The 13,025-nt window shown below is 38.8% G+C and overlaps 2 protein-coding genes across 4 annotated transcripts; one reads left to right on the top strand and one right to left on the bottom strand.

Annotated features, from left to right (window-relative positions):
- Positions 1–416: 416 nt before the first annotated feature.
- On the top strand, positions 417–7,021 carry LOC108724076 (tetratricopeptide repeat protein 21B). Of its 2 annotated transcripts, XM_018450237.1 has the most exons (10): positions 417–622; positions 1,046–2,242; positions 3,123–3,377; positions 3,491–4,212; positions 4,335–4,651; positions 4,839–5,173; positions 5,352–5,559; positions 5,663–5,976; positions 6,228–6,621; positions 6,769–7,007. In XM_018450237.1, the coding sequence occupies exons 2-10, from the start codon at positions 1,091–1,093 to the stop codon at positions 7,005–7,007; spliced, it is 3,936 nt and encodes a 1,311-aa protein (XP_018305739.1). In that variant the 5' UTR covers positions 417–622; positions 1,046–1,090. The 2 variants fall into 2 exon arrangements, with proteins under 2 accessions (XP_018305739.1, XP_018305740.1); XM_018450238.1 differs by lacking the exon at positions 417–622 and having other exon boundaries at positions 1,091–2,242; positions 6,769–7,021.
- Positions 7,022–7,311: 290 nt separating this feature from the next.
- Positions 7,312–12,561, bottom strand: lovit (loss of visual transmission). Of its 2 annotated transcripts, none has more exons than XM_018450240.1 (8): positions 12,543–12,561; positions 12,017–12,361; positions 11,443–11,705; positions 11,017–11,274; positions 9,828–10,078; positions 9,466–9,588; positions 8,844–9,257; positions 7,312–7,950 (listed from the first exon to the last, which is right to left on the bottom strand). In XM_018450240.1, the coding sequence occupies exons 2-8, from the start codon at positions 12,214–12,216 to the stop codon at positions 7,555–7,557; spliced, it is 1,905 nt and encodes a 634-aa protein (XP_018305742.1). In that variant the 5' UTR covers positions 12,217–12,361; positions 12,543–12,561; the 3' UTR covers positions 7,312–7,554. The 2 variants fall into 2 exon arrangements, with proteins under 2 accessions (XP_018305742.1, XP_018305743.1); XM_018450241.1 differs by having other exon boundaries at positions 7,533–7,950; positions 8,844–9,233.
- Between the last annotated feature and the right edge of the window lie 464 nt (positions 12,562–13,025).

The following is a 13,025-nucleotide window of genomic DNA, read 5'->3' as shown; positions in this document are numbered from 1 at the left end:
ATCGCAGTAAAAAGATGGCGAAATTCAACGAAATGGAAAATCAGGAAAAAATTTGTTTTTTTAGATGTCGAAACGAATAATGTCAAAAAGTTATGACATATTAATATGATATATTAATGAATAAAGTAGATGCAGAAAAAGCACGCAAAGATATGAATATAATTAATAATTCCAAATTTTATCAAAATTTAAAAAATTATTTATTCCTACCAAGTACTACTAAATCCATTTCGTTATGCAACGTTGTAACGTCATAAAAGTACTATTAGTAATTTCAAAACGCTTCTGCAGTACTACTTTATGACGTCATATTGTTAGTACTGACAGTGAATAACGAAACGCAGTCTAGATATGCGTAACCAGCGGTTGCCATAGCAATGGCGTCGTCAACAAATAATATAACCTATCTATCTCGTTTTCGCTCGTCGGTTTGTGTTATCGCTTCAACAGCATTGTAATATACATCAGTAGAATGTAAACGAAAAATCGTCTTGTGGATAAATTGGAGTCATTGCATTCACGATGTATAAAGACGAATGGGGAAACCCCGCCAACGGCGGATTTTCGAATATTGCTCGACGATGTAAACCGCGGTGCTTTTTTCCAGTCAAGCGATGTGAAGGTAGGCACAGAATATATCACGTACTGAAAAATATATAATAATGAATAAATAAATACATATAAAATAGAACGCGTTGTACATAATAAATAGAACGTGAATAAAATACAAATATGTAGAATATGAGAATGACAAAACGAATAATTTATTAAAATTATTAATAAATAAAATAATTTTTTAACTTATTTTTAATTTTCTCTCTCCTTTAATCTATTTTTACTCATCTATCCATTTAAGTTTTCAAAATTTTGAGAAATCTAAAAATTTTATTATGCCTTAAACAGGCTCAGAAAAATAAGGAGAATATCTTGTTTAGATTTATCTTGTCTTTTTAATTTTTGAATTAATTGAATCTTTCATTAATTAGTTGAATCTGAAATATTGTCTTTATATATGATTCAGGACTCATATTTTATTTCAAAATAGATTAGAGAATTCAAGTATAGACTGGATATAAAGACAGAGACAAGAATGGATGAAGTAGAGCATGTAGCTCTGATTGAGTGGTACTGCCGACAGCATTATTATAATGGCATGCTGACTCAAGTCAAGCAGGCACGTGATGCTTACCCGAACAGCGAGCGTCTGAAGCTGCTATTCTGTCTGGCGAACATTCTTATTGGTAAGAATCACGAGGCTATCAAGGAGAGCTCCAGCTTGCTGAACTATGCGGATGTCACACTGCCAGCATTGCTCGTGCAAAGCGTTGCCCTGGTTGACGGCGAAGTAGAGAGGAGCACCATGACTCAGATAGAGAACAGGATCCGAGATGAGCGCAGAAAAGCATCCTGTATTTCGTTATGCCTTGCAGCATCCGTGTTGCTTCTCTCTCGTCGAGCGGACAAGGCGAAGGAGTATGTAGACAGAGCAAGCAAAATGAAGTCCACGAATATCAATGTGTTACTTATCAAGGGATGGCAGCAGCTCAGTTTGAGATCGGGCGCAGATGTTCAAGAGGCGGGAAACGCCTTTGATTCCGTCTTGAAGGAAGAGCCGAGGAACCTAGGCGCATTATTAGGCTCCGCGGAGACGAAACGATGCATCGGGGACTATCCAGGTGCCGTCTTGATTCTGAACTCCTTGATCGTGCGCTATCCCAAGCTACCGCTTCCGTTGATAGAAAAAATGAAGTGCCTACTGGCAGCGAAGGATTGGGAACAGGTGCTGGAGATGGTAAACCGCGTGCTCACGATCGAGTCGAACAACTTGGACGGTATCAAGGCGAGCTCGATGGTGGCTTTGTGCAGAGACGGTAATCCAAGCGAGGGTTTACCGCAGTTGCAGTTGTTTTTGCGTAACCTGCTGCTTACTGAACCGAAGAACACGGTCTTGCTGATTGAGAACTTGCGACTGTTCTCTGGTATTGCATTCCAAGACCATGGGATCCTGTTAGAATTGGCACGGACGGCCGAGAAGATGCTGCAAGCGACATCGTCGAGCAGCGCAGAACTGATGGCAGAGCTGGGTGACTTGTATGCCGCGCTAGGCAATGTCAAGGACGCCGAGCGTTGGTACAAGAACACCATCCGCGCTGATCCATCCTCTTTCGTGGCGCTCTTGGGACTGGCACACTGTCAGTTGCTGCAGGGATCTGCGGAGGACCTGGACCAGGCACGGCAACAGGTGAATGAATGGTTGCGATTAGCAGAAAAAATAGCTTTGCAACTGTTGTAAAATTCTTTAATATGATTGATCTTGTCCCTTTCTAGATCTAAAAATAAATGGCAAATCATATTATAGAATTTTACAATTGCAAAACTCCTTTTTCTGCACAATTCTGAACAAATATATATAGGGTGTTTCATTTTAAGTGATATGGTCGATTATCTCGCGAATCGATGATTTTATTGAAAAATTTTTCGAACGAAAGTTGCATGGTTTGAAGGGGAACACATGATGGAAATGTGGACTTGAGTGACCTTGTCAAAATCAGGTCAAGGTCATTAATGTTTTTTTTTTAAATAGAAATCCCTATTTTTTATTACATATTCTTGTAGCTTATCTTAAGAGCTTTCCAAAACAATATAATATAAAGTTACTTTCCGAGTTATGGAGCTTGAAAATTACAGTACCGGCGTTATCCATGTATCTCATCAGTTAATTGACCGGACCAGTGATCGGTCTTGCCTTATAACTTAACAAGTACTTAATGAAAAGTAACTTTATTATAGTGTTTTGGAAAGCTCTCGAGATAAGCTACAAGAATATGTAATAAAAAATAGGGGTTTCCATTTAAAAAAACATTAATGACCTTGACCTAATTTTGACAAGGTCACTCAAGGTCAATTCTACATTTCCATCATGTGTCTCCCTTCAAGCCATGCAACTTTCGTTCGAAAAATTTTTCAATACAATCATTGATTCGCGAGATAATCGACCATATCACTTAAAATGAAACATCCTGTATATACTATTCTCTTTTAAAGAATAATCTCTAGACATATCAGTGAAGTGATTGATTGAGCAGATATTACAGAAGTTTATCTTACATATCACATTCCAGGTGGAGATCATGATGGAGATACAACCGAACTCGACAAATGTCCAGTTACTGTTTATGTCCGCAAAGATCACTTCCAAAGAAAACAGCATTAAGGCACTCGGTCACTTGGACACGGCGGCAAATATCTTGTTGAAGAACTGCGAGGGCTTTCCCTATGGTTACGAGTATCTTAGCGAGCTTAAACCAGGGTTATGCCTTGAAATTGCGAAACAACGTTTGATGCATTCTTTGAATAAGTCCCCAATGAGCGACGAGGTAGCTATCTTTCTTAAGGAAGTCGATAAAAGTGAATACATTTTAGTTTTTATTTATTATTTAATTATGACGTTGGAAGCAAAAAATTGTATCATTCTGTCCTGCTTTTTAAGTTGGGTAGCGCAGTGGAGAAGGAACCGAGTATCCGCTTATTGGAACGACTAGTGGAAGCCTGTTCGGGTTCCAGTGTAGCTACATTATTGCTCAGCAAGGCCAGAATGCAAAGTGGCGACTACGAGGGTGCACTGATCTTGCTCAGGAGATTACTGGATACGGTAGAGCCATCCAATGCACAAGCCCATCTCTTAATGGCTCAGATTCTGGCATATCAGGGCAAGTACCAGCTTGCTTCGCAGAACTTGGAGGTTGGTCTAAGCTACAACTTCAAGATCCGAGACGAGCCAGTCTATCATTTAATCATCGGTATGGTGCAACGAGAGGCTGGTGATCTGCAGAATTGCGTTAAGAGCTGTCAGACAGCCATGTCGCTGGCAGGCTTGACTGGTAGCGCCAATAGAAAATCCGATATGTCTACGTCAGACCGAGCAACGTTGTATTTAGAGTTGATTACGGCGTATAGCAAGGCAAGACGTTTCGCTGAAGCACTGGCGCTTATCGACGAGGCGAAAACAAATCTTGCCGGCACCACTGAACTTGGAAGAATTACCATCGGCACTGCTGAGGTCTATCTAGACATTGGAGAACTGGAGAACGCTATCAGCTGCTTGTGGAACATTCATCCAGGGCAACCGTACTACTTGCAGGCGCACACCAGATTAGCCGAAATCAATTTGAACTATAAAAAAGATCGTCAGGCGTTCGCTAAATGTTTCAGGTACAAAGAATTTAATCTTCGTCATCGTCATTATTCTGTTTATTAGTTTTTATATTTATTGAACATATTATTTAAGTAGGATCTTGGAATGAATATTATTATCGCTGATATTTACCTTTCAGAGAATTGGTGGAACATTGTCCCGGACCAAAGACGTACAGCATGCTGGGTAACGCTTACATGTCCATACAGGAGCCAGAGAGAGCGATAGAGGCGTACGAGCAAGCGCTTTCACAAAATCCGATCAACAAGGCGGACATTGCGAACAAAATGGGCAAAGCGCTTGTTAAAGCACATCAATATGTGAAAGCGATCAGTTATTACAAAGATATAGTGAAGCAGGACAATTGCGCCGCTCTAAAGTTAGATCTGGCCAAGTTGTATATGAAGATGAAACAGTATAACAAGGCGGAAGGCACTTTGGTGCAAGAGCTGCAAGGTAAATTTATTTTAAAATTAATATTAAATATGAAATTAACACTATGTATAAAATTCATTATGTATTACTTAATAATATTTCTAATATTTCTAATAATGTTAAAAAAATTGTCTATTTTCAATCATATTATACTAGATAGATATTATATTTTATTATTATTATATCTACTTTCTTCTTCTTTATTTAGACAAACGAGGTGAGTCCGACATTCTAAATTTGGAGATGCGAGGACAAGAGTTGCTATTGCTCGCCAAGGTGCGTGAAAAGTCAGGCAACATCAGGGGCGCGTTGGCAACTTTGAAGGAAGCCAAGGAGAACCAACATAGATATATTCAGCGTCTTGCCGTTTCACCGGATGTTGCAGATCAGAAACATATGCTGGCAAACATCTGTCTGACGATGGCTGACTATGCGTCGACCTTACGCAACTACGACGAAGCCATAGTATATTATAAAGAGGCACTAGCTCATAAACCTACGGATGTGAATGCCCTACTTTCCTTGGCGAAGCTGTATATGCAGGTGAATAATACATATAGAATCTGTAAAAAAAAGACTTAAAATCTCAACATTGATCCCATCTTAATTTCTGTGATGGAAATATTAATAGAAAAATCCATAAAATAAATCTTTGGCTCTGATTTATTAAATGGTTACCAATAATCCCTTTTAATATAAAATATGAATATGTATCTATCAGATGAACAACTTGGACCGATGCGCGCAGAATTGTTCAATCTTACTGAACGCCGATCCTAACAACGAGGCTGCATCCGTGATGATGGCGGACCTCGCATTTCGAAAGGTAGATTTCGATACCGCGGCATTTCATTTTCGACAGTTGCTGTTGCGTCAACCCACCTATTGGACTGCCCTGGCGAGATTGATAGAAGTGTCGCGCAGAACAGGTTTCGCATTTGTCAAACTTTTCACTCTTGCTCGAAATATTTTGATCAATTGATGTATATAATACATATATATTATATTGATATATTATAATTTGCGTCATAGGTGCTATGGATGATCTGGACGAGTGGCTGCAACGCGCGCAGATCGCAATGGGTACTGGCAATGTCGAGGCTGGCTTCTACTACTGCGCCGGATTGCTGGATTGGAGGACGGGCAAATTGAACTCTGCTCTTCGCAACTTCAATTTTGCACGACGCGATCCGGAATGGGGCCAGCAGGCGATTTACAATATGATCGAGATCTGTCTGGATCCGGACGACGACACTACTTTATCGAACGAGGCCTTCAACGACGATGACACCGAATATCAGGATTCAAGAACGATGGCTTTGAGGACTGCTTACCGATTGCTGCAGGTACATTTTATATCAATGATTGCGCTCGGTTTGGACGCTCACACGTAAGTTTCATGTTATCTTCCTTCCGCAAATAATAAGTGACAAACATAGAATGAGTGTCCAAACAAAACATAACTAATATCGATTTTTAATACTTAAATATGACTTAAGTTGATTCAATTTTTGTCTCATTTGTATCTACTGAGAGTATCAGAAATTTTTACATTTCAGTTGTCTTAATGATTCAAATAAAACATGTATTATTGTAGGAATTGAATCCCAAGGGCAGCCCCCATGAAGAACTGACCCACAAGCTTCTCAGCAACTTCTTCTTGTTGGCCACCAAGCAAAAGTCTAACATCGAGAAAGCCTTGCAAGACTGTACTGCATTGGCCAGTCAGGAGACTTTGAGAGATCATGTAGGACCCGCTCTCGGTATGGCTACCGCACATATCTTGCTGAAGCAAACGCCGCGCGCCCGGAATCACTTGAAGCGCGTTAGCAAGAATGTTTGGACGTTCGAGGACGCTGAATACTTGGAGCGTTGCTGGCTGCTGCTGGCGGACATCTACGTACAATCCAGCAAGTACGATCTGGCGAACGAGCTGCTGAAACGTGTGCTGCAGCACAACGCTACCTGCGTGCGGGCCCACGAGCTTTCAGGTTGGATTACAATTTAAAATTATACGGAATAATTAATACATAAAATATTGATTCGCATTTCAATCGCTGAGTTGAGTTCTTTTGTGAAATATTGTTCATCCAAAGGCTTAAGATTTATAATAGGCTTAAGAGTATCTTCATTTTTAGGTTATATCGCTGAAAAAGATCAGAATTATCGCGAGGCAGCAGCGAGATACGGTCAGGCTTGGAAATGCGGCGGCAAAACGAAATTATCGGTGGGCTATAAGCTGGCTTACTGTTGTCTGAAGGCGAAAGTCTACGCCGACGCGATCGAAGCGTGTAATGAAGTGCTGAAGCAAAATACGGATTATCCGAGGATCAGGAAAGACATCTTGGAAAAGTGTATTAATAATCTTCGCACGTGAGCATCTGGATTCGTTCGAGCTTGATACATTGATCGATGATTTACTTGTTATGTTACACATTGTATACACATCCGTCCTCTCTCGTTATCAATGAAGATATTATATATACCACTTTAACTGTTTGGAACAAATAAATATTTAAATAACCACTCAATCAGTAAACATTTCTGAAACTCTTTAGCAGGTTGTAATATTATATAATCGATAGTTTATTCGCTAGTAAAACATATAACGATAACATCAAAGTTGCTTAACGCAAAACGGATGAAACCATAACTGGATGATGCAATCACTAAAATTGACAATTATTGATTAACGATTAGTGCAATGATGATTAATTGGCCATGATTATTTTATAAATCTATTCAGCTTAACATCTGGCTTATTATCTTGATCATCTTGCCATTATCTGCAGCTAACGGAATTTTATATCTTCGGATATAACGATTATTCTAACTTCTTCTGCGAAGTTGACTTACGGACGATTATTATTGAAACATTACGATTAATCAACGGTTTAACGTCCTGATCGATCGACGAGCAAGATTTACAGGTCCAGGTACATAATTTGTGTAGCCGAGACCGCGCCGCACATCGCCAGGATACTGGCAACGTAAACCACCGCTGCGGTAGTGCCCGTGAGGCTGACGATCGTGCCCAGACAGCAGGATAGCAGGAACTGTGCGAGGAATACCATCGAGGAGACGATGGCGACGTCGGTCCCCAGGCCGCGTACGAAACCGCCGGAAACTGCATCGCCCGCAGTCGTCAGGGCGAAAGTCGAAGACGCGTGGTAGTGCGCCACAAGTAGATAGGGCATGGTGAACAGTGTAGAATACATGACACCAGCGGTCCACGAGAAGAGGATGACGCCAGCTGGATGCTTCGTCAGAGCCATCAAAAGCATACCGACGCTATAGAAGAGCAGCCCGTAGATGTAAACCTAGATGGGCATAAATATTCGATGGATAAAAAATGTTGCGAAGATATTGTTTCTGTTTTAAACACTTTCTAGACTGTAAAACTAATTACCCACATATAATTGCAATTCGAAAGTTTATAATATATTTATTGAAAGATTTTCTAGACTTTCTTTATAGTAAGCTGATAATCAAAAGGTTTATAAACAGTTTAGAATATAAATATCACTTAAATATTAGGTTGGTACAAAAAAAACGTCGGTTTTTCTGTATTGCTGTAAAGAGCAGTCGTTAAAAAATGGATGAAATTTGAATTTAAAGAGTTTTAAAGCTCTTAAAATCTCTACTTTCGAAAGGTCACAGTATTTTTTGAGTTTATGTGAGTTTGATAATTTTTACATATAGAAAACTACCAGCTGAAAAAATTGAAAAAATTTCTTTTCACTTTATAGATCTGTTACGTGCCCCCCAAAAAATCGAGAAAATTTTGGACTATCGTAAAAGATTGAAATTTTCTCTACAAAATCGTTTTTTAATAATGTTCCTACGATGTTTTGTTCCTGATTTATTCGTGAATTTTATGTGTAAAAATTATCAAACTCACATAAACTCAAAAAATACAGTGACCTTTCGAAAGTAGAGATTTCAAGCTCTTTAAAACTTTTTTTTTAATTCAAATTTCGTTCATTTTTTAACGAAGTTTACGACTGCTTTTGATAGCAATACAGAAAAACCGACATTTTTTGCACCAACCTAATATTAAAAGCTATTTTATATCTTAAAATTCTAATGGACAACATTCTATTAGAAAGTGCTTAATTTGTAAATACATTTTTTAAGAAGGATAGAAAATTGATCGCAACATTAAACTAAGTGGTATGATATTGATGTCGATTAAGCGTAACGAAATTCTTACTTTACGCGCTCGGAAACGCTTGATCAGCCGCTCGATGATCAGCGAGTAACACGAGCAGGACAAGGAGTACATGGACATGCCCCAGCATCCGAATCGTACACCCTCCTCGTAAAGCTCGCGCTCGTCGGTGTCCACGGGTGCCCGCGGATTCCCGCCGAACACCGCCTCGCCCACGAAGTCCGTGAAATATAGGGAGTAGCAGACGTGTGCCATCCAGCAGAACAGGTTCGTCAGGCACACCTGGCGAAGACTGCGTGGCATGTAGATGATGGACAGCAGGTACTCCTTCAAAGTTGCCGTGTGGTTTGCTTCACCCTCGACATCGTCGAAGCCATAATTGATGTGACTACCTTCGGAGACTGGTTCCTCGGAACAGTCGGAGGGTTGCGTCTGGAGTGGACGGAGGGCGAATTCCTTGATTGATAATTTTATACTGGTGTTTATTAATAATTTTTCTCTATCAAACAGATTTCCATTAATTTTTCAATCCCACGCTTACAATGCTTAGGCAGTTAAATGCTTGTCACTTCGGTCAAATTATGAAATCGCAGCTAAAATGAGAATGCTAAGTGAAAAATGCCATTGGATTACATGTCGAGATAAAAACGATTTCTGAACTTACTTCCGTTTTCGAGGGATCTGTTTCGTGTTCAACATCGAAGGCGCCGTACGTTTTTGATTCGTCAGAAATGATTTTTTCACGTTCCTGTTGTTTGTTCTCTGTTCCTTGGTTTTCTTCTTGAGCCTAAACACAAAAGAAATATTGATTTATCGACTAAATGACTGTATGAAAAAATATTTTATAATATCTTATAATATTTTTAGAAATTTCTAAAGAATCCAAGCTCGTTATATATAAAAATCAGACGTAAAAAATAGAATTATACAAAAATTTTTAAAAATACGCTTTCTGGAAACACTTTGTTATCAAAAGAGAAATAAAAATGATAGTAATATTAGGGTGCGTCCATAAGCGAAGTTCACCTTCGGCTCGCTCATTTTCCGATACTGATCTCGTTCGAGTAGTTCAAGAGGGATCTCTTTGAAGCTGGTAATGGTACATATGACACAGATGATGAAGATGATCGTGATGAGAGTGAAGGTCACGTGCAGATGTCCGCCCAACATAACACCGAGCGACGTGGCGTCCCAATTGATGCCGCCCAAACCGTAGCCCATGAATCCCCCCAATCCTGCCATTATGGTGAACGTGCTTAGGCCTTTAGCATGGTCCTCTATAAATATTTCAGACGTTAATCAAATAGAAAAATCGCCTTTAGAGTTTATTAAAATCAAATTGTATAATTAGCTCTTGTTTTTCCACATTCAACATTTGCATTCGTATTTAAAAAGATCGAATTTTATTTCTTTATAGTAGTTCTTTACAATGATAGGTGTGTGTGTGTGTGTGTGTATGTGTTAGTAGTGTTATTATCAAATAGACGATCAATTAAAAATTTATGAGATTATTATTTCAGTTGTAAATCCGTTAGTAATTGGCGCGTAGTTTATATCAGGTTGGTGCAAATGAAATGACTGTTTTTCGTATTATAAAATGGTAGTTTTCCTTTTCTAGTATATTCTACAATATTTAAAAAAATTAGAGATTATACCATTTGATAGATCAAAGTTTCAGCTTTAAGAATCTATATTTTTAATTACGGTATAATGATTTTTAACGGAGTTATGAGCAATCAAAGTCAGAATGCTCCTTTTTTTCATAATCCGAGAGTAACTCAGAAACAAAAAAATCGTAGGAACATTATTAAAAAATGATTTTGTAGGAAAAACTTCAATCTTTCACGATAGATAGTCAAAAATTTTCTCGATTTTGGGGGGGGGGGCACGTAACAGATCTATAAAGTGAAAAGAAATTTTTTCACTTTTTTTAGCTGGTGGTTTTTTATATGTAAAAATTATCAAACTCACATAAACTCAAAACATATAGTAAGTTTTTGGAGGTAGAGTTTTCAAGCTTTAAAAAAAAATTCTTTTTTAAATTTAAATTTTGTTCATTTTTTAACGAAGTTTTAACGACTGCTCTTAATAGCAATACAGAAAAACGATCATTTCATTTGAACCAACCTAATATAGATGAAAAAGGAATTTAAAAATCACAAAAACAAGAGGTCTGTTTTTTATAGCTGAAGTAATATACACTTTTTTTACTCACCAGGTATAGTGACATCGAGAAGGTACGCCCTCGCTGGACTTTGACAGCCGTCGGCGTCGAAGTCGAGCAGCACCGTGCCGAGAATAGTGAAGAAGATGCCCCAAGAATGCGAGGAAGCCCTTTCAACGGATCCGGACATTACCTCCTCGGGTAGCTTCGCCGTTGTGCGATGTCCGAGTGGGATCGTCTCGTTCGTACGGACCGGAGTATCGCCGAAGACATAACCGATGTGTTCACCATTTGGCACCAAGATGAGACCTGCAAAAATGCAAAAATTCATTTGCCTCTTTTGATGTTCAAGTATATGCTATAGAAACGTCAAAAGATAGTAGATAAGAATAGTGGCAAATAAATGAAGGAAAATTAAAAATATTATCCATATTATAATCCATAAAATGAAGAGATACGAAGAAGCTTGCGACTTGCCTATGAAAACTCCCAGAGCCAATAGGAGAATGAAGGGCCGCCTCCTGCCGTATTTGAGTTTACAACGATCGCTCATGCTGCCAAGAATGGGCGTCACGAAGAAGCCCACAAGGGGACTCAATGCCCACACCAGTGTCATGTGCTGGTGATCGACGCCAATCTTGAGTAACGTCGGCGAGACGAAAGCCGTCTCCGCCGCGTATGAAAATTCAATCCCCATCACAGCTGCTGAAACTCGTACCAGTTCGGCGCGGGTCTTCTTTCTGAGATTTTTAGGAATAACAAATAGAGAAAAAAAACTGATATTTATATAGTATATTTAGTACACACAATATTACAATATATTTTTATATTAAATGTGAATGTAAATATTACTACTTTTAAAAAGTGTTCCAATTCGTATAAAAGATCTGAGAAATTTTCTAAATTACAAAATTATACAGAAAAATTTTGATGACCTGAAAAGTGTTAATCTATAGAAATTATGAAAAATTATATGAAGAATTCTAAGCAAAATTTCACCAGAAAATACACTGATATATATTCACAGCTGACTAAACGTTGAATTTTTCACCTGTAGATGTAGGAATAATCGTCCAAAGTACGTTCTAATTCGGGCGGTCCCCGTAAATGGTGTTTCAGCCCGGCCAGACCTTGATCCAGATTCAGACTGTTTTTCCATTCTTTCCACACGCTCCATCGTTCCTTGACGGTGTCGCGAACACCGTGAATCCTGCCCATGAGTCCTTCGTACTCGTGCAATTTGTCTACCATGGTCGACTCTTATCTCGCACGACACAAGGTAAACGATGTAACGATGGAGCACTCGAGTGTGTTAAGGTGCATCATTATTCAAAAAGGTGACACTGATCGAACCGTGATTTCCATATCTTTTTCTCGCGATCTATAAGCGCGTCAACTATAAAAAATATTATTATCAATCACAGACATCATCATTAAAAATAATTTCAATAGAAAACATAGCTACATAATTTAATCATAAAAGTTCCATTTTAGTTTCCTATTTATTTCAATAAATAGGAGATAAATCAATATAATAAAATAAATAAAAACGTAATTTTAATTTTTTATTGACCAACCATAATTTTATTATTTTATTTCTATCACAATGCGTAAAGCAGATTAATTTTCTTGAATTAAGAATCTCCACATCGCATTTTCCGTCGCGTTACAACTTATTTTAATTAAATATGAGTAATCCAAGCAATAAGAAATGTCACAAAGAATTTTTGATCTCAAGCGTTTCAGATCGTTGATGGGATTTTGGCAGAAATACGAGTCATTTGCGAGTCGATTGGACCACATCGCGACTCGCGTGAGAAAGCGCGGACGCAGACGGACGACGGATGACTGATCGTCGAGCGAGCACCCCCGCTGCAAGCTCGCCGCTCGGAAGCAAGCACGAAAGGTCGAGAAATGCCCGCGCAATCTCAGGAGAAGCAATCACTTTTCCTGAGATGTCTTTTGTCGAACGCTGATTCTTGACTTATCGAAATGAGCTATGCGATCAGAACAGTTCGTTGCCCATGAAATCTTCTAATTAACGTGCCAAGAATCTTCAG

Source organism: Mycetomoellerius zeteki, unplaced genomic scaffold (assembly GCF_001594055.1).
Source record: "Mycetomoellerius zeteki isolate Tzet28-1 unplaced genomic scaffold, Tzet1.0 scaffold273, whole genome shotgun sequence".
Lineage (NCBI taxonomy): Eukaryota > Metazoa > Arthropoda > Insecta > Hymenoptera > Formicidae > Mycetomoellerius > Mycetomoellerius zeteki.
Note: the sequence above shows the minus strand (reverse complement) of the source record. Positions and strands in the feature narration are given on the sequence as shown.